This window comes from Stegodyphus dumicola, chromosome 2, assembly GCF_044657685.1.
Source record: "Stegodyphus dumicola isolate Sdum_Otavi_A_Nest chromosome 2, ASM4465768v1".
NCBI classification, from domain to species: Eukaryota; Metazoa; Arthropoda; class Arachnida; order Araneae; family Eresidae; genus Stegodyphus; species Stegodyphus dumicola.
In genome coordinates, this window is record NC_140769.1 from 235,498,421 (window position 1) to 235,521,192 (window position 22,772).

Below are 22,772 nucleotides of genomic sequence, written 5' to 3' on the forward strand. Positions count from 1 at the left end.
TCAAATTGCGTTCTTCATGTCTCGAAAGCGCGACTTAGGATATATATTAGATTTATATATAGCACTATTCTGACATAGGTATTTTGACACAAAATCGGACTTTTTCTGGAATAACATACCAATTCTTTTGACATATTTCGATTCTACGACTCAAATTACGCCTAAATATGAAATTTTGTAAAATTTGGAGCGAAATTTATGGAGAAATTCTCAGATTTATGTTGGCACTTTTTTGTCAGTTTGCGCCAAGAATAGTTCACTTGGCGAACTTCTTAATATATGGCAACCTAGTTTCCTTTCCCGTAAGAGGAAAAAAAAGTCACCATCGTTCCTTTTTTCCAAATAATATTCTTTATATTATATTTTTAATTAGAACTTATTATTTTAAGTAATTTTTTCTTTTTCGAATTTCATTTTAATTGTTTAAGTTGCATGGGTTTTTTTCGAATAACTGTTTTAAAATTTTCTATTTACCTATTCGAACTGCATAAATAAAGGTGCAGCGTTTATTTTTTTCAAATAGTTTTCTTTATATATATTTTTGTCATAGTAATTATTAGGTAATTTTTAAATTCTTATACTTTTATTTTAATTGTTTGTGTTGCATTGTCTCTTCAGATAATTGTTTTAAAATTTTCTATTTATTCCTTCAAACTGAGCATTTTAAATATATTTATTAATACAAAATTTTCCAGAATTTGACTTTATTTATTTGAATTGCGTTTCTTTCGGAGGAATACTTTGTAACCCAGACTACGATGCATTTGAAAACTGCATTTATTAAAAGAGAAAATACAGTAAATCATAGTTAACACGCCTTTCAATGTTCCGTTCAGAAAAGATATATATAAATAGGAGAGATGTATAACCGACATTTTAACTTAGGATGACTTGCATACACTGTTTTAAACAGTTTTATCATTGTGCCCATTGCTTTACACAATTTTATCCTTCATTTGGTTTCTTAAATGTTATTCATATTTTAGTCAAATATTTTATTTTTGAAATCGTAAGAATCAAATATCATAAGATTAAAAAGTTTTAAATTAAAAAAAAAAAAAAAAAAGAAAAAAGAAAAAAATACAAATACTAAATTTTACCCAAAAATTCATTTTTTTCTTCTCTTTTTCTTCAGGTATTTTACTTTATTCTTGCTCTTTTTCTTTAGGCATTCCAAAAGTATATTAAAAAGCATCCAACTTTTCGAAATATCTTGATATTTCTGACAATCATTTTAAATAAAGTTATTGCCTTCCATTTCATATAAGCGGCCGAGCAGTAAAGTCTCTTAACTCTGGTAGTTCACTCTGGGGTTCGAATCCCGGTAAACGGGCTGGTTGCATGGGCGTTTTCGTGGATTTTCTCATGTGTATCGTGTAGGCCAACTGGTTTCCCTTAGAAAGTTCTTCACAAAGGCATCCTTCTTTTTAGGCAGATAGCCCTGCTTTGACGTAACTTAATAATCCAATTCAATACATTTCATCAATATTTGGTCAGAGCCTTTATCAGTCTTTAGAGGCTAAACATTTTGAAGGTATGAGATGAAAGAAAAGACTGGTTTCATCAAGAGGTTTTGATTTATTTAATTATGACAAAGCACACTAGGGCTATCTGCCTAAGGGGAGGGATGCCTTCGTGGAGGACTTTCTAAGGGAAACTGGCTCGCATACACGTTACACATGGGGAAAACGCCCATGCAGCCAGCCCGTTCGCGGGATTCGAACCTCGGACCGAACTACCAGCGTTCAGCGACTTTACCGCTCGGCCGCTGTTTCACCAGGAGGAAAAATAAAGCCTCTTTAGGTGACATCCACATACATCACTGGATAAACTCCTGAATCTTCAAATAATTCGAATGAGAAAATCATGGGATTCTCCATTTATGATACGATATGATGTTCTATAACGTAATTTAAATTTATACAACAATATAGTCTAAAACCAGTCGCTCTTCACTTTAATCTGCAATGATATCATTTTTATCTTTTCTGTTAACACAAACTCAATTGATGGTATTTGCTGGTGTACACGTCCAAGAGTTTTCTCTTTGAACACCTAAATTCTTTGAAGTATTCTGAAAGTATATTCAAAAACGTCCAACATTTTGAAACATCTTGGTATGTCTGACAGCCAAATTTCCCTGCAAATCTTTGCTTACTTTTCTCCCTAATTTTCTTCTTTCCTTCTACAGTTATTTTCAGTGCTCACACAAGAAAATTAAGATTTTTCGATTGCTAGACTCCTATAAATTTTGCATTCTTCTCAATTTTTTAAAATATGAATTACACGAATTGCGTTTCAGCTGAAGACAGCTTTTCATTTTCTAGTCATTTTAACTATAAATAAAGTTTAAAGCGAAGTCCAAAGGATAAATATTTTAATTAAAAGATTTTGGCTAAATGACAAAGAAATAAAACAGTCCAGCAGGGTTTATTCTGTACCACCGAGTGACCCAATTCTTATATCGGCTGAAACAATCTAAATTATATTAAAGATCATGTTTTTTTTATACAATCTACAACGCGAGAAAAAAATTAAGAGGATTAATATAAAAGATTATATCTATATATATATTTTTAAAGCTGGGACATGAACCAAACTGTCAAACTTTTAAATTTACATGGTGGTTATAATTAAAGTTCCAATTTGAAATGCTCATAAAAGGAAAACTACCGGACCAAATGTTATCAAACTTGGGAATCGTGTAAAGGAGGTCATGGGAATTTATTTTCCGTGGAAAAAAAAAAAAAAAAAGAGTTCAAAAACTCACCACCAGGGTGAGTGTTACAATGTGTTACAAAGCATGTTCAATGTAGCATCCAGCATTTTCCGAAAGCAAGTTAAATCCTGTTACTGCATTCTCAACAGCAGCTCTTAGCATATCAGGAGGAATGTTACGGACATGTCAGTGTATCACATTTTTCATTTCTGCCAAATTGTTTAGATTATCACCATAAACAGTGCTTTTGAGATAACCCCATAGCCAAAAGTCACAGACGTTGAGGTCTGTTGGGAAGAGGTGAAGTGTTGGCCTATAAGACGTTCATTCGTGAGATGTTGCCTAAGTAACTGTGCAACACACGTGAGGTTAGGCCCAGCTCTGCATAAAAATCGTAGTATCTAAAATGCCACGTTACTGCAGTTCATGTATCACGAAACATTTTAACATTGACTCTAAGTGAGCTGCAATCACAGTGGTCCAGCTGTCGACTGCTCTTCAGAGAAAAATGGTTCAGTTATAAAACTAGCTGTCATTCAACACTAAACGGTGTGGAATGACTGCTATGCAATTGAATGCAGTAGGAGAATGCAATGGAACTAGGTAGATAGCATGAGGGACTTCTTTGCCCCAAATCGATTAAAAGCATTTTGAGTCAGTGTCTTCATGTTTTAGGGCCGAATTCAAGGTTAAAAAATTACAAATTAGCGATCTGTCAGAAAATGATTTCCAGATTGTACGCACATGTGCGAGTGATTTGCGATCTCACATTTTCTAATCGCTAATTCGTGGTTTTCAAGGACGAATTTCTCATTACACGGATGGCGCACTTGACGTTTATCGAATTTAACGCCTTTAAATGATATATTGCTTAATTCAAAGTTTCTTAAGGGTATACAACATATTAAAGTCGTGTAACAAAAGGTTAAGTTAGATTCCGACCCATATTTCGTTTAGCAATATTGTATACAGCGCCATTTTGGCCTGGTGGTGAGGTTTCGAACTTCCTTTTTTCGCGGAAAATAAATTCCCATGACCTCCTTTACACGATTACCAAATTTGATAACATTTGATTCAGTAGTTTTCCTTTTATGACAGTTTCAATGTGGAACTTTAATTATAACTACTCTGTTTATTATTAAATTTTAATTTGAAGCTATGCGTTATATGTATACCATGCGTAAATTTTTTGCTTTTATGGAAAAATAAAAAAATAGAAGCAAAAGCAAATATACTTACGGTAATAGACCAAAACTGAAAATATTTCCCCTCCCTCCGAAAATCAAATATTGAAACTTCGACCTTGAATTTATTGGGTTATCGAAATATTTAATTTGACTTATTTCTAAGTCCTAGTTCTGCCAACAATGCCGTCAAGAATTCGGAATTACTTAAGCTGAAGTAAAAGATTTAGTATATATTCACTGTATGTTAATAAAGTAATCAGAGTGTAATAAAAATGGATTATAGAATTTACGCTGATGCAACATTTTGCCTGACTGCATAACATGTAATGGAATAGAAGGCTTGTAGAGATCTGTTCTTGACATGCCTCTTAAAGTACATGTCATACTCCTTTTGACTCTTCAATGTCAAAAAACTTTCCTTTGAGAGGCAACTTTAGTTTTTGGGAAAGAAAAAAATCACAAGAAGACAAATTTGAAGAACATGCAGGACGATTGAGTACACATACTTATTTTCGGAACACAAGCAGTTCTCCGACTGGTTATTCAATAATGAAAAGATGCATTGTCATGCAATACAAAACATTTGGAATACGTTTTTTTGGCTGAAAACGTAAGATTAAAAGTCATCTGCTTAATTCGCAGCCATTTACAAGTCAACTACTCGGGCAATTGCAGAATCGTTTTGATCCTGAGCTAGTAAGACAAACCTAATATCACTGGATTTAAACACTTCTTTAATTTTCCGAGAACGTTCCTTCTTTAGCTCATATTCCAAGAATATTAAGTGAATACAATTATTGCAAAAAGAAATTGAATATTCATTTGCACTACGACTTGCTAGTTTACTAACGAGTTAACAAAACTTAAATTCTGCTTCTTGTGTCTAAAAATACAACAATATTTTAAATATTTACAAATAAAATATTAAATTGGAGATTTAATTGGAGCCTCATCAGTTGCCTAGCATTTGAAGATTGTTAAATACTAATTGTTTGTTGCGAAGTCTAACCCAGGCTGCATGGTTGGTTTTTGTAGTATTCTAGGTTCTCTTTACAAAGGTTCTGTATGAAAGCATCTTAATCAAATAGCTCCTATGTTCAAATAACCAACTAACCTAGTTTATGCGTGATTTCCAAGTGAGGTTACTAGCAAAACCTACATACTCATTAAAAATCATGTAGCTTGCCAATCGGGAGTAACATGAAAGATACGGCGCCAATAATTGAATTATTGTTATGGTATGCTGTTTCTAAACTTAGATGGTCATTCCTCAATTAAATAGCCCAACAACTGCCGAGTGTAAAGATGCTGAACACTGGTTGTTCGGTTCGAGGTTCGAATCCCGCGAACGGGCTGGCCGCATGGGCATTTTCGTGGTTTTCCCCATGTGTAACGTGTATACGAGCAAGTTTCCCTTAGAAAGTCCTCCATGAAGGCATCTCTCCCTTTAGGCAGACAGCCCTCGTGTGCTTTGCCATAATTAAATAATCCAATCCAATCCTTAATTAAATATAATTGATTTGTAACTTCTACTAGAACTGTCTTTAAGAATTGAAGTGCAAATAAATAATATGGTGTGCAATCTTGATTAATATAAAATTAAAAATATTTCCATAGAAAAATGTTTGCATTCAGACAGAAAGTTTTTTTGAAATATTTGCAATTACTTTATAAGAAGGATTTATTAATAACCGTAATAATTAGTTATTATATTACTGATGATTAGGATTCAGTTTTTGACAATTACATTCTAAATTAGAATTTTAAGGATATAATGAAAATACGCTACGCACAAAAATACATTTTAGGATAAAAAAACGAGTTGATTTTTTATGTTTTAAAACTTCTTAAATTTATTTAATAAACATCGTATCCTCGTTGTTAATTGAATCCAGAATGTTGGTGTCGTTTATATAATTATTCTTACTTGTCCACAGAATCTGCTGACTTATCCAGCCATTAAGTAGCTGCAGATCATTTCTACATAACCATTGAACTTGCATTAATTCAGTCTCTAGAGGGTTGTATGTTTATATCATAATTTGACTTCTATAAAAATGATTATTCTAAATCTTTTGTTTCTATAAAAATATACTGTGCTTTAAAAATATGGATGATAGTATCAGCCGCTCTTTCAGCCACTTCAAAAGCAACCGTTTGTTTAGAAATAAATCATGCACTTAATAAAATTCAAATAAACATCAAACGAAAATTCTAAGTTTTAGACAATTCGCTTTAAACGAAGTGAAGTAGCAGACGATAAAATGCCGAAGGTAAAAATTTACTCTTACAAAAATTTACTCTTATTTAAAAAAAAAAAAAAAAAAAAAAAAAAGATAGAGAGAAATTAAAAAAAATAGTTAAAAATTTGAATAATATCATCTATAATTTAAAAAAAATAACTTTTCATATAATATTAATAAATATTTTTTACGCATCATTGAGGGGGAAAATGTTATATAATTAATTCTCCGTAAAATTTTACTTGAAATTTAAGGTTAAAAATAGCTGTGGCAATTCACTGTAACAAAAATTCATAGACCACATTTGGCATTATTATCGCTCAAAAAAAAAAAAAAAAAAAAAGAAGATGCCAAATTTCAAAACGCGAAAATATGTGAATTCGTGTATATCTTAGAAAATTTTGAATAAAAAAGTCTAATTTTTTGCAGATATGCTTAAAAATACACCTACTTTAAGATGATGGTAAAAATTTTATAGGTTATAATTCAAATTTTTTTCCGAAAAATTTATAAAAATTATTTAAAAATAGAAATTAAAAAAATAAAACACAAAAAATGGGTAAATTTTATTTGGAATGAACCTAAATTTCGAAATGTGAGAGAAAAAGTCAAAAAAGTTTAATAAAAAAAGAGATATTAATAAATATTTGCCAAATTCAATTAACATTGAGGAGCGAAAATTTTGAGAGCTAATATTTTAAAAACTACTCGTACGATTTTTACAAAATTTGGTATTCTGGCATAATTTGAGTCATAGAATCGAAATATGGAAAAAAATTGGTATGTTATTTCAGAAAAAGTCCATTTTTGTGTCAGAATACCTATGTTAGAATAGTGCTATATATAAATCTAATATATATCCTAAGTCGCGCTTTCAAGACATGAAGAACGCAATTTGAATTTCGTGAATCGCCCCAGTAGAACAGGAGATATAGCACTGTCCCATTTTTTTTTTTGAGCAGTGTACATATGTATGTCTGTGTGCACATGCATACATACACATACAAACATACACACACACACACACACATATATACATATAGCCTGAATCCGGTCCTAACAACAGAAGAGTACTAAATATTGTGTGAAGTACAGGAATCGTGTATAAGTAGTGCTCAGAGGTATTTTATTGTAATCATATTTTTAAAAAATATAAGTGCTTGAAAACTAATGCATTTCTTATTTTGATAACAAAAGTTAGATCAGAAGATCTTTTGAAAACTGTGAAAGTATTCAATTTTATTTGTTAGAGTTATTTGATATTTTTACCTATAACAACTGAAAAAATATTTTGATAAATGGAAATAATTTTTTAAAATATCTTTTCCACCTTTTTAAGATGTTTCATGAATCTGTATCAGGTTTTGTTGCTGTAAACATGGTTGAAGAGATAATAACAAATTCTAAATCATTTTTGAATCTTTGATTAGAAATATTTGAGGCTTTTAACATCAATATGAAATCTTTATTCCTAGATGTAGCCTCATTTTTGAGTTATTTATTTTTTCATACTCATGATTAACTTTTCCTTTGAGATATATATAATTAATAAATTTCGAAAGATGTAGATGCTTTAAATTTTTCAAAATATTATAGATGGCAAGTGGAACTTTTCAGCACTTAAAAACACTAGCATCATCTCCTGCAATTGAAGAGCCTACTCCAGATTTACGACCAGATACCATATCTGCTCTCCAAGCCCTCATGCTTGCCCAGGCGCAAGAAAGTTTTTTTTTCAAAGCTACATCAGGTATGCAAAATATATCTATATAGGTATGTAGAATATATCAAGCATATGATATTGTTTTTTACCATTTTCCATATGGTATTGTGTTTTGCCAGCAATTATTTTTTACATTTTAAAATGTATAACAAAATACTTGTGTCAAATTATAGTTGCCAGCTCATTGACAACAATGTGAATTAATGAAAACACTGGTTTGACTGTCTTTTTGGCTCACAGATAAACAGTAATAATCAGAAACATTTTATGTGAAATAAAAAATTATATGAAGGGAAAAGCTCTCTTTGGCAGATGAAAAAACACTAATCAATGAAATTACTGTTAAATATATAAAGTGTGTAAATCCATGTTTAATCAAACATACCTAAAGTACATGATATTGTTGCATGTATATTAAAAAATGTGCCAAAAATGTATATTTTACTGAATGTTGAAACTCGTAAGGAAAATCAGAAAGTTCCAAAATTTTTTATTTCTAATGTTGGTTTTAAAGAAAATAATTTTTAATTTCTTGAAAATGTGAAAGCTAAAAGATGTTTTCTGTTTTATTAATAATGTAATTTTGCTTTTTCTGTTCAGCAATTTCATTTTAGTTAAGAAGTGTGCAATTTAATTGATACTTAAGTGTTATCACAACCACCTTAGCCAAATTTTTAGTCAATATGCCAAACTCTGGCAACCATGCACATAATCATTTTTCAAGCAACTCATAACTTTCAGCCAAGCCTTCACCCTAACCTACCTTCAGTCAAGCAATGTCCCAATTTTCCTAAGTGTTCCTTTTATTGTAATCCGAGTTCCTATGGTTTTTATAAGCAAACCGTGATATTTTTTTTACCTAATTTTAATACATATGTGTATGGAATTTGCCAGCAATGGAAGAAACTGAGCTGAAATTTTTGCTGGAATAGAGAATTTTGCTGCAAAATCTCTTAAAGCGAACAACAAAGAGATACATTTGGTAGATAGGCAGCGTTGCCAAGGTTTGCATGATGTCGTGTCTCTAAGCAAAAGCAGATCGCTGTGTTCTTGAGGAGAAAAATAGTGCAAAAAATGTACAAAAAGATTTGGAGATGATTGTGTTTTATTTTTTAATGTATCATACAATCCTTATTTTATAATTAAAATTTGCCTTTTAATTTGCTAAAATATATTTTCTTTACATACGTTAGTAATGTTTGCTAACTTAAAGTAATCATTTGCTGACTTTTGGGAGTCTTTTTCAAAAATAAATAAATAAATAAATAAATAAATAAATAAATGAAATAAAAAATAAAATTGTGAAAACTGTGAACTTGCACCTGAAAAGTAATTTTGCTACTCTTCCATTTCGCCGGCGCAAATCTTGCCAAGTAGACTTTGTTGGCGACAACATACAGTATACACATAAAAATTAATGTTAGTTCTAAGAATTTTTTATTTTGAAGGCATAAACATTTTAATATGGTTTAAAATTTTGTAAAAAGCTAATAAATAAAGACAATAAATTTGTAAAAAGACAATTTAAGAATTTACTATGTATCATGGTTCAACATCCTGATTCACCGGTTCGTATCATGTGATCTCAAGTGATCTCATCTCACATAAACTACGTTCCAAAAATCTAATTCTCTCAGTAATTTTCTACATTAATTTCAAGCTAAATCTTAATTTGGAATACAAGTTTAAATGCAAGAATTATTTCAATTCATACAAATAGCTTACTCAGAAATTATGTAAAACCGCAGTGCTTTATTGCGCTAGTGCATTCTCGTTAGAATTGATGAATTTAACCCCTGATTTTGCCTTTTCTATATTTTCGCCTTTGGGTGAGCGGTGTGATTGCATCCTAATTGATTTAATTACCACGAATGGTCTTAGGGTATAAAATTTAATTATCTTTGTAAATATTCTATGTAATTGTATGCCAGTATTGAAAAAAACAATCAATCTGTGAAATGGCTGTGACTTGTTTTGAAAATGAAGCGTAAAAGGTTACCAGCAAAGATATTCTGTTTGGCATCAGTTGTACCATTACTGGCGACTTTATCGTTTACACCGGCAAAACGGAAAAGTACCTTAATTTTTACTTTACATCTGTAAAAAAATTGTAAAATTGCACCAGGGTTGTTGCGTTAATACATAAGTATCTTTTGTTGACGGCTAGCTTAGCTTGTTTAGTAAACATTATTTTGACTTTGGCATTTAAATTTAGACCATATTTTCCCCCTAATGATACAGCTATAGGCCCTGTATATAGAACATTCTAGTCTGCTGTGTGCAATTAATTTGACACAAAACGGCAGCTTGATTTGATGTTCAAATTAATTGTATTTTTAATGCATTTTTTTATGTTTTTGATGTTATATGAATAATGTGCACACACATATGCACCAAAAAAACGTAAGTTTTAAAGAGCTTTAAAAAGTTTCAATGAGTGTGAATAATCAAGGGTCTACTGTACAAACATTCACATGTAACTTTATAACCTCTAAATTTTATTCTCACAATTTTTTGTATATGAAAAGTCTATCTCTTATTTAACTGATTTGTTCTGCCTATCGTGTTCTTGTCTAATCTTCATTCATGATTCATAAGGAGGCATAATTTATATTCACAAATTTCTTTAATAATGGTTGGTTCCTTATTTCTAAATTCTTAATTCTTGAAGGGTCAAAGGATTTTTAATTCAATGGCGGGCACTTGCCTATTCAGCATTGATAGCTCTTGAGGCCAGAAGTGGTGGCTATTTTATTGTGGATGTACTTAATAGGTCTATGAAGGGACAAACTGTTACAACTGTGTCTTCTTTGGGATTTAAACCTGGGCCTTTCAGTACCAAGTAGTCTTCCTTAACCAGTGTACCATCTAGGCTAATTATTATTAATTTAAGGTACTTTCTAATTATCTGCAACATCTAGACAACTCATTTAGAACTTGCTATACTGAGTGAAGAATTTTTATTTGGTGATTTTTTTAAAGTTCTTAGGTAATATTTTGTTCATAAATAATAATAAAAAGAATAATTTTATAAGAAATAAGAAAAGGTTCTGATTCTTAATTTGCATTTTTAAGAAAGGGAACAAAAATCATTGTGATTGATGTTTACATCCCTACAGCCCTACAGGTAACTATCCAGCAAAATGAGGGTTAAAATGTGTAAATCCATTTATATTCGAACATGTGTGTGAAACAAGCATGCTTAGGTTGTATGTTGTCAAATGCATACTTAAAAATGGGCCCAAAACATAGCAATGTACTGTATTTGAAACCAGGAGGAAAGTGAATAGTCAGAAAGTACCAATCAAAATATCATTTTAAAAATTAATGCATTTTTTATAAATAATAAAATTAAAATTTCTGTGGAATTAGTAAACTTTGTGAATTTTGAAGAATTTGAAAATGTTTGCAGTTATGTTGCATGAAGAATAATATGATTTACCTCTGAAACTTGAGGGTGCTCTGAGAGCTGCCCAAGAAAGGCATCACTGTTATCGCTTATATCAACAGCAACTACTTTTGGTGTGACCAATATGGCTTTCAACCCATGGCTGGGAATTTCATGATTCTGTCCTTGGCCAAAAAGCATCAGTCAAAAGGAATAAGTGAAATTCACAAGTGCCCTCTATTGGCAAACATTGCCGTTAATATCTAACTGGGTAAACTAAGGAGCAATTGGTTTTCAAACCAGTTACAGATGGTGCCACAAGACCATCAAAGCTATAAATACTGTGGCAACAGTACACTAAACAAAACAACTACTGCATTGGGAACCTACAAAGATGTGATTGGCTGCTCTGGTGGTGTCCCTCATGTACGGGAAAAACAACTGCATCACAGCAGCATCAGCCCCACAATTATGCAACCATGTTAAACCAACCAGCTGCATCGCAGCACCTGACTAGGTGCTCGCACTCTATCTCGCAACCAAACGGCAACATGCCAACAGACTGAGGTCTCTCAATCATGCCCACAGGCTCAATGTGCTCACTCACATGACTCTGTGGCTGTCTATCAAAATATTGCACCTATCAAATTAAGGTGCTGGGAGAAGGTTTTTGGAATGCTGTATATGCTGCCCTAGAAAGGCATTGCTATTATTGATCGTGTCAGCAACACTATTTTTGGTGTAACTTGTATGGTCTTTAAGCTATGGCTCAAAAGTTCAGAAGCTCTGTCCTCAGCTAATCACCAGTCAAAAGGAACATGTGACCTTCACAAGTACCCTGTACTGGAAACATCACCATTCATATCTAATTGCATAGACAAAGGAGAATTGGTTTACAACGCCAATTATCGATGGTGCCATGAGACCGGCAAGGTAGCTTGCTGGTCGAACTAAACAGCATGCAACAACACCAAGCAAATATTTGCTGCACAGCTAAATTTCTTTTTATTCCTTTTTCCAGATAATATGAAAGATACTGTGATAGCAAGAGTAGCTTCTCGAGCTGAAGAATTATATGCAGATGCCTTAAAACTTATGCAGAAAGAATCAGTGCAACATCTTTGGGAAAGGGTATGTATCTGTATAATTAATTTTTGTTGCAAGTTATAAAGTTCATTATAGATTTTACTTATTAAATACACCAAACTTATTATAAGATGATCACTTGCAGTTCTATGTGATTTGGGTCTTCTATAGGAGTGATTATTGTAGAGAAGTGTCATTAGACATCATCATTTTAGAGTAACAGTTAATTGAACTACCTTGGCTCAGTTTGGTGATATTTTACAAAAGAAAAAGAATGATGACTGCAAAAAAAGTTTTTATTACATATATGCACATTATTACAGTCATATTTTGCATTGATTAATAAACCTACTTACTTACAAACTGATTTTTTATTTCTTTTATTCTGGTGAAAATTTTGTGGAGATCTCTTTAGAAAGAGATTCAAAAGCAGTGGTTGCCTTTAATGATTTTGTGGCAAAGTACTATATTCCTGCAGAGATTTCACAGCAGTTTCTTCCATAGTAGTTTCCTTCATAATTCCATAGTAGGCAAATCTCATGGGTGCGTGCTTTGAAGATTAGTTTGACTACCCCCCAAAAAATGTTTGTCTGTAAAATTGTTTGGAATTCGGATTGCAACAAAAATAATGCATACAAATGTTGCTTGTTAAATCTGGAGAAATGTTATGCACATCATTGCCAGAGTTTGGCTGGTGCACTCTGAAAATTTTTCAACTTTTATTATGATGATTGCTGTAATATATAAGTGCTGTGATAACTATAAAAGCAGTTATTAACAGACTAGGGCAACCTGCATCAGTATTGAATGAGAAATACTGTTGATGAAAATTGCCAAAACATTTCATTATTGATGTTTGAGAATCTGTGCAGATTTCGGGCATTAGCAGTTCTTAGTTCAGCAGATTCTTGGTATACTGTTAAAACTATTATCATAGGGATCCTTTCACTGTACTTTAATTTTAAGTATTGTATCTGTCAGCCACTGTTTGTCTTCTGCTCTAAATCTTTAGTGTGCATAAAATAAAATTTATATATATATATATATATATATATATTTTGTGATAGTTTTATCATACTTGTTCTAATATTTCCTTTGGTTTCTACCTCAAATTCTTCATCTGAAAAGAGTATTCATTTAATTATACCCATACTATGTCACCATGTTAATCGTGATGATAGCAGAATTAACTACCATAGCATTAGCTCTGGTTTGGATGCCAGTGAAGGCATGTATGTTTATAAATATGTAGTGTCTTTACAGCAATCTGCTTAAAATACTGTTGAGCAAAAAGTTCCCTTGAGAGGTTAGTGGTAGGGAAAGGGAGGTTGAAGAAGCTTAGATGTGAGGTGTTTCTGTCAAATTTTGGATGGAGCAAGATAAACATACAGATGGTTTAAAAAAAAAAAAAAATTCTTCTTTGATATATAACCCAGAGCAGCCAACCAATTGAAAAATTGAAATGAAGTTTCAGATATTGTTATTTGAAGAGATTGTGATGATTTAAACAACAGAGCTCTCATGATTATAGTTACTGTGAAAACATTTTGAAATTTTTGAGTGGCAACAACCACTTTTTTCCTGTGCAAATTGATCAATGTGTTGAAAAACCATAAATGGTATTGGAATGATGCACATGACTTTGCAATTTTATGGCCATCGCGAGTCACTTTATCTGAAATCTAAGGTGTACACATCAAATTGATGAGGTCAAAATTGAAAGATGCCATAAAATGTGGTCTATCTATCCATTCAGTGATGTTAATTCATGATTATTGTCAAGAATCTTCTACATGCAGTGCATTATTATGTGCAAAGTTAGGTACGGTGACAACTTGTAATTCCAATAAAAGTTTTTTTTCCACCTCTCTTCTCGTGTGTTGTCTTTGGTCCTTTACAATGCTCTTCTTTGTAAATGTTTTATGCTTGGAGTTTCTGTACATGTATTATTATAGTGTCATTTGTGATTTTTCAATGTGCTGATCAGTTTGTGCAAGAAAAAAGTTGACATTGCCATTCGAAAAAAATTTGAAAATTTTTTCACTGTAATCATAATTTTGAGAGCTCTGTTGTTTTCAGTCATCAGAATCTTGAGTGCATACCTTCAAATAACAATACTTGAAATTTTATTTTGATTGGTTGAGTGGGTAGACCAATAGGGGTCCATATATCAGGGAAGCCTTCTTATGACAATCTTGTATACTGTTAACTGTAAGTTACCCAAGCCCTCCACTTATTATCTCTACATATAATAAAAGAAAGAGTCTGTCTGTGTGTGTGTCTTTTGTTAGCGCTGCATGCTGTTTCGTGACGAAATTGCGTCATTTTGAGACATAATGGGCTGGGGTAATTAGGGTATCCGACTACGTTTGGTACCCTAATTTTGAAAAAGTGTACAAATAAATTCATTTTTGGTGTTAATTAGCAGAATGCTACCTAAAATGATAGAAACAGTTTATAAACATATTATTAAAATTTAATTTTTACTTTTTGTCACATTTTGGATAAAAAATGTATTCAAATTTCAGTATTATGAGATTAGTTCCCTAAAAATTATTTATCAATATTTTACTTTTACTTTTTTCACTTATATTTATTAAAGCATAAGGAATAAAATGGCCTAAAATCTAAGTCATAAAGCAAAATGTCTATTACATATACCTGTTTGAGTACATACACTAGCTATTTTTCGAGAAATTTTTTTCTCTTCATTTACAAAATTGTCTGCAAAAATCTTAAATATGTATATAAACCTAAACTTTTAGTCCATTTAATTCCCGATATTCTATAGAATATTTGTGGGAAGTATCATAAAATTAATTGCTATAGTAATATTTTAAGTTACGGTGTTTTTCGTATTAGAAAAGTTGACGAAATCAAGTTCTTCAAAAAACAAATTTAAAGTTTTATCTTTAGAAAATATATTAGAAATTGATATATTACATTGCTAAAACTGCCCTGTTTTGTATATTACACCATCTGTTAACTATTGTAGATGTTTTCTTTAAAGAAGCTCTTAATTCTTTTCTTGTGATTTTTGCGAAATGTAAAGAATGCCGTTTTGAAACGACAAACCAAGTTTTATCAATACAGTTATATCCCTTGACAGTATATTGTCCATGTTTCATATTAAGTTTCCCAATATTTTTAACATACCCAAAAATCCGTTATTTAACTGTATTACTCTTATATAGAAACAAAAACACAATGTTGTCAACTCAACAAACACTTGTTTTGGTATGATACATTATTAAAACTCTCATTATTGTTTTGAGTTTCGAAACACACTGGATAAGATAATGCAGAAAATACAGATTTTAGAATTTCAACATCGAATATTCTATTACCAGCTTCATTGTTAGCTTCATTATAATTTTCAGAAAATGTTCTATTGTTTCCTAGTTTCGATTCACTGGTAGAAGCTTTCACAGTATATCTGTTTCCAGCAAATCGCCGTTTTTTAGAACGAGAAAAGTTCTGCACCGACCCATTACGACGTTTACAATAATTAAGTGAAAATATTTTTATCACAATGTTAAAATAACAAAGCAGAATGAGATAAAAAATAATACTGAATGTTGTCATGGAAATTATTAGCAAGCACGCTAAATAAGAGTGTAATTAAGACACAATAACACGCCGAATAAATACTAATTCAGAAGTCAAACAACAAAAATCAGCGTAAATTTGCAAAAATTTTCCAAATTTACGCTGATTTTTGTTGTTTGACTTCTGAATTAGTAAATAAGAGTGTAATCAAATCAGAATGTAAACACAAATGGAAATGTTGCCAAATATGATACTGAAATTTCGAAAGTGATCTTGCTTCCATGCACATAATAATAATACATATATTTCAAAATCATCTTTTGAATATTGCCAACAGTATTCAAATGAAATATTCTCGTTTAGAGCAGTCTGTGTCCCTTAAACATCAACTTCCGGCCATTTAAACATCAACTTCCGGCCTTTTAAACAGCAATTTTCGGTTCATGGTGTAGAACAAAAACAGCCATAACTCTACTTCTAATCACCAGAGAGACAAAACAAAAATAGTTTTTGAAACATAAAAATATAAGCTTTAAATTAAAATAATAAAATTTTTTTTGAAAAATTTCTACAAAATTGACGATTAGAACGTAGTTGGATACTTGTGATTTTTGCATTGAAATGGTGAAAGGTACCCGTTGAAAAGGTGTAATACCTTTTCAACAGGATTTTTTCTAAAAAAATTTATTTTTAAAAATGTACAGTTTATTTTTCTTTGATTTTTGGACACGTTAAACTTTCATCCTTGCGACTGCTTTTACAAAAAGAATTTTGGAAAAATGATAATATTTCGTATTTTTAAATGAAGCTTCCGAGTACACTTCTCACATCTCACATCTTTAAAAATGTGATTTGGCAACAATTTTCCTGTCTTATTGTTGTTGATATATTTTTGATGAAATCGCATTTTTAATTTTATAATTATTTTTTACATTTTGAATAGTTTCATTCTTTTAGAAATATGGGTTTGGCAACAATTTTTCATCATATTTCTTATGTCACTATTTTTAAGAGATTGGTATATTTCTTCTATTATTGTCTTTTTTATTATATATATAATACTTTTTTTTGATAAAGTTGTTCTGCAGAGTAAAATTCTGCGTGGAATTTTTTGTTTTTTGAGTTGCTTTCATGTTATTTTTTGATTATTTCACTAATTGTAAGGTATTGAAAAGTTTTGCATGATTTTTTTTCTTCAGCAGAAAGTTGGTTAATATTTTTATTAGGATAATTAATATTTGTATTAAGGGATATAGCTTATTTCATTGTAATTTTTTCTTTTGAAAATATAAGATAAAATATCATTAATTATACTTAGCTTTTAAGAATTTTTTTGTTTTTTGTATTCTTTTATGTTATTTATTGCTTATTTCACTGTTTTTAAGATATTGAAAAATTTTGAGTGATTTTTTTAGGAAGCAAAGTTTTTAACCTCCTTTATACCATTTGAGTTCTTAAGATTTTACAAAGGGAAGTTGGTTAATTTATTTATTAGGATAATTAATATTTGTATTAAAGGATATTGCTTATTTCATTGTAATTTTGTTATATGTAATAACTTTTTTTTATGAAGTTGTTCTGCAGAGTAAAATTCTACTCAGTTTTTAAATTTAACGTTTAGTGTTACCTTCAGCCATTTGTCCGGTACACTTAAAAGCCAGACGGAGGCTGGCAGCGAAGCTGTTACTATCATATAAAGTGCCACCAATGACTGTGTAATTTTTTTCCTCCTTGCTATTGTTGAATTCATGGGCCTGATATGTATTATGTTCAGACCAGCAGCATTAACCACAATAATACAGCAAGATCAGCCATGCATAATCTAACTGAGAGTTTTATAGAATGCATCATAAAGGGTTTTGATTTCTTTTCTTGAGTATAATGTACCTTAGCTGAATGTCATGGAAATTCATGACAAGCAAAATCAAGAGTAACAATTTTTCTTGTTTGATTGAACTGCGGTTTATAAGTATTGTTGGTACTATTCGGTTTTGAGGGCCGTAAAAAATCGCCGAACCATTGCTGATGCCAGTGCTGCCAAAAATAATTGCAGCAACCCTAATGCAAGAAAGGAAGTATAATAGTAAATAACTATTTAAGTTTGATGTTTTAATTTATATGAAAGGTTAATTTCATATAATACTTTTTTTATCATTATAATTTATATAAAAAAGTCTAAACATGACTGAATGAAAGCATAAGAGTAAATAACTATTTCAGATCATAATTATAATTTATATAAAAATTGCTAAACATAACTGAATGGATGCCTGCATCACTATTTCGCTACCGAGTTATCACTAAAACATAATTTCATCTCACTGGTTATTCAAACATAATTTTCTGTAATGAATGATGCCTTTTCTTTGAAAAAATTCTTGGTAAAGTGCAGAATCGCCCACTTATTTGTTTGCCGCTTTTTACAGGGGTTAAAAACAATTGGATTTTTGTCAATTTTCTTTCACTTTTTAAGTGAAAATGGGCCGATGTGTACATAGGTAAAGTCAAGGGTGTGCGCAGTGCCATTTTTGTGCAATTCTGGGATTTTTTTTAAAGTGAAAATTGGTTGTGTACATGGATACCGAGTATGTGCAATTCTTAAAAATGCATCAAGCAGTGAGTGATTCTGCACTTTACCCAAAATTCTATTGCAGATTTTTCCTCATGGGCAATTCCCTAATTGTTAAATCCATAGGATATCAAAAAAGGATTTGAAATCAAAAAAGGATTTAACAATTAAACTAGTATTTCAATGGCATCTTAATAAATATAGAAATATATAAACTTAGGCAATCGGAAATCAGCGTGTTTGCTAGATTTGGCACTTTTGCGCATACATTTTCGCTGCAATTTTTTTACGGTCCTTAAAACAGAATAGTACCGTATTGTTTCATACATTAGTGAAAACTAGGCGTGCAGAAGAATGCTAATGATATTCAATTAATAATAAACATGAATTTGGAATTTTCAGAGATAAAATAAGAATTTGTAATACATTTTCAGATATTTTGATGTAGTACGAGGCATATTCGGAAACTAAGTACCGTTTTGAAAAAAAAAAAAAAAAAAAAAGTAAAACAATTTTTTCGAATCCAATTTTATTTTTATATGAAAATACATGTCTTAAACTATTTTTCAACATAGTTTCTGCCAATGACCAAACACTTGTCATAGTGGGTGACCAGTTTTTGTATACCATCGTCAAAGAAATTTCCCGCCAGTTTCGATAACCACGACTCCACAGCATTTTTCGTGTCATCGTCAGATCCAAAGCACTTGCCACCAAGCTCGCACTTTATGTGCAGGAACAAGTGATAGTCGGACGGCGCCAAGTCCGGGCTGTACGGCGGGTGATCAAACTGCTCCCAATGAAACTGTCGAATTAACGATTGAGTGACACCAGCAGTATGAGGCCGAGCATTGTCATGGAGCAACACAGTTCCTTTACTGAGCATTCCTCTTCGTTTGTTTTGAATGGCACGCCAAAGTCTCACAATATCATGCCGCATTAATGGTTTCACCTCTGGGAAGAAATTCAGTAAGCAAAATGCCTTTCCTATCCCAGAAGACAGTGCACATGATTTTTTGTGATGACATTGTCACTTTGAACTTTTGTTTTTTTGGAGAATGAGTGTGTCTCCACTCCATCGATTGTTGTTTCGATTCTGGTGTGAAATGACACACCCAAGTTTCATCACCTGTCACAATTTGGTTTAAAAAGTTTTCTCCCTCATCACTGTACCGCATGAGAAATGTCAAGGCACTACCAAGTCGCTTTGTTTTGTGAACATCAGTGAGCATTTGTGGAACCCATCTGGAACACAGTTTGTGATAATTCAAGTGGTCAGACACAATTTCGAACAAAACAGTACGTGAAATTTGTGGAAATGCCTCTGAAAGAGTTGTCATTGTGAAGCGTCTGTTCTCATGAATTGCTTCATCAACTTTCCTTACCAAATCATCGGTGACAACAGAAGGGCGACCATTACGAGCCTCGTCGTGGACATTTGTTCGACCTGCATTAAACATTCTTACCCACTTTCTCACCATTCCATCACTTATCGCGTATTCACCGTAAACTTCTGTCACTTGACGATAAATTTCGGCCGGTTTAACATTCCTCGCGCTCAAAAATTTAATCACGGCACGAATCTCACAGTCAGCGAAAGAACTAATTGTCTTAAACATTTTGAATGTGCACAGCAAACTGAAAACACAACATAGAGCAACCAAAATGGCGACAATTGAAAGTCAGTGAACAAGAAAGACTAGTGTGCATGTGCGGGACGCCTACCACAGCGCTGCGACGACGCTAGAATGAAACGGTACTTAGTTTCCGAATACGCTACGTAATATATTTTATAAACAATAAGGAGGAATGTATGCTGTTATATTTTGTAGTATAGTATTTGTATATACTTAATTTATTTATAGGATTGGGTGTCAATTGTTGCGGGAAAGCAAGCCACATTTTTAGCTTTATCTGAATACTACCAGTCTTTAGTTTGCAAAGCAAAGAAAGATGTCGGTGAAGAAATAGCTAGGTTACAGGTATAGATATTTTTGCATACATAAGAAATATTTTTTTTTTATTGTATTTTAACTGGTTGTAAATAATCTGAATTTTTTATATTGAATCTTTTTATTATTATTATATGAATTTTGCTGGTAATCTCTTAAAAAGTTGTGGCTTTCCTATAGTATTGCATTTTTATGTGCTTGTAACGTGTTGTTTTCTTTTACGTAAAATTACTTTTCAGTTTTAATGTAAATGTAAAATAATGGCTGCATAAGGTTATTATTTTAATTAAAATAATTCTAAATCAAAATTTCTCTTATAGTTCACCTACTATTATTTATCTTTGCCTATTAAAATCACTTATAATTAGAAGTTTTACTAATTTTTTTATTTTTATTTTTATTTTTTTATTTTTTTTTATTTTCTGTTCTGCTAACATCTAATTAGGAGGATATAATATCTTGTATAGGATTCCTTCTGTCTAAAAAAATGTAATGAATTTTATTTTTCGCACTTGTGAAAAAATGATGAAAAGGATTTAACTGTAAAGTGTAGGATTTATTCTTCTAAAATGGTTAAATAATGAATAATGTAAATATTATGTCACTCCTAGTGTTAATACCTAAGGTTTTTTTTTCTTTTTAATGACAGTTTATGCAATTTTGTGGGCAAAATTTTTAAGACATCATCACATTTTTTATACCTGCTTGCAATGCTAAGGAATTGTTTTTAAAGTTTACTATTTCCTTGTTAAAAACTGCTTACACTGTCTTGATAGATTTATCTTTACCTTTTGTAGACATATAGTGTTACAAATACTGAATAATAATAATAATAATAATAATAATAATAATAATAATAAAATTGCAAAATCAATCTAAATTTAAGTTTTTTAGCAGTTGACATTTAAAAAATAGATTCCTTAGAGTCTTTTGCTATAATATTAGTATCCGAATTTCTGAAATGAGATTTTGCAATATCTCATTGAATATAAAGTAGAAACCTTTTATGCTTTTTGAAAATTTTTCATTCATAGCTGACAGTGCTTTTATATTATTTACTTTAAAATTTTGTCTTTTTATCATATTATTAGTCTTAATTATTAGTTCCTTTTAAAGAATTTTTCAGACACAGTTAGTATGGTACTGGGTTTAAGTTTTTCATTTTTACCGTTTAGTAACAAAAATTGGGAAAATGGCAATTTTTCTGTTTGTCATTTAGAATTTACAATTACTTGATTATGAATTTTCATTCATATTCTAAAATTTTGGTTGCTGTTAAAATATCAGTAAATATATTAGGTTTCCCTTTTAGATCTTTCACCAGCCTTTGTGAGCAAATGGCAAAAAAAGGTGATTGAGTGGCTTGCTTATGTAGCTTTCTAACTAATATTGTCTGTATTGTTATAGTCCACTCCAAGGCTAAATGAAATAATATATATATATACACACATATACATAAATAATATATATATATATATATATTCACACATACACACATATACAAATACAGTGCTTATTTTGAGATGCAGGAATGCTTATTTTTTCTGCTATGTTATCATTTGGAAATACACATAACTAATTTATGTATATTTTATTAAAGAACATATTTGTACAATGTGTAGAAAAAAGGGTAGTTCTGTACCTTTAGTCCTACTTGGCTCATAAACAGTGACTAAGAGCCTGGAAAATGGAAGCATTTTTATGTCTTGGAAGACACAATTAGGATGCATATTAGTTTTATAGATTTAAATTATTTTAAGATACATTTTCTGACATAGAATCATATTTTTTTTAAATGGCATGACATTTTTTTTTTTTTTTTTTTAAATTTAGTTTTTTTGCCTCGAATTATGTGTAAATACTAAATTTTGTTCAAAAAATTTTCCAGTAATTTCGTATTTATATGCCTTTGAAATTTTTTGTGCCAAAACTAATTTTACTTGGCAAACTGCTAATTTGCAGTAAACATCATTTTTTAAATCTGTGATGAATGACCACTTGGCAACTTTGTTGGAACTTTGAAACTCATAAAGTTTGCTTTGTAATCATCATGTTTTAATGAATTTTTTCAATCAACTTATTTTAAAAGGTAATGCAGATGTCAGAGAAATAATTCCATAATCTAAAAATAATTTAAAACATTTCAGTTGGTTATGTATAAAGTTTGATGATTAGTATCATATGCTATATCATAGGTGAATAATTTTAATTTAATATCTGATAAAAGCATGTTGACGAAGGATTACCAGAGGAGGGAAAATAATGCTAAATTAGCTTAACATTTATGTTTGGACTTTTGCTGAGTTATTAATTGTAAGTAGTTTTAAATTTTATATTACCTAAAATAATACAAGAG

At 30.9% G+C, this 22,772-nt stretch overlaps 1 protein-coding gene across 1 annotated transcript in view; it reads left to right on the forward strand.

The window, feature by feature from the left end:
* Positions 1 to 22,772, forward strand: part of LOC118179278 (programmed cell death 6-interacting protein-like) — a 117,187-nt gene that overhangs the window by 20,827 nt on the left and 73,588 nt on the right. The window contains exons 5-7 of the mRNA XM_085811905.1: positions 7,746 to 7,899; positions 12,282 to 12,391; positions 20,330 to 20,446. Of these exons, the coding sequence (XP_085668031.1) occupies positions 7,746 to 7,899; positions 12,282 to 12,391; positions 20,330 to 20,446 (381 nt within the window). The remainder of the gene's footprint in view (positions 1 to 7,745; positions 7,900 to 12,281; positions 12,392 to 20,329; positions 20,447 to 22,772) is intronic.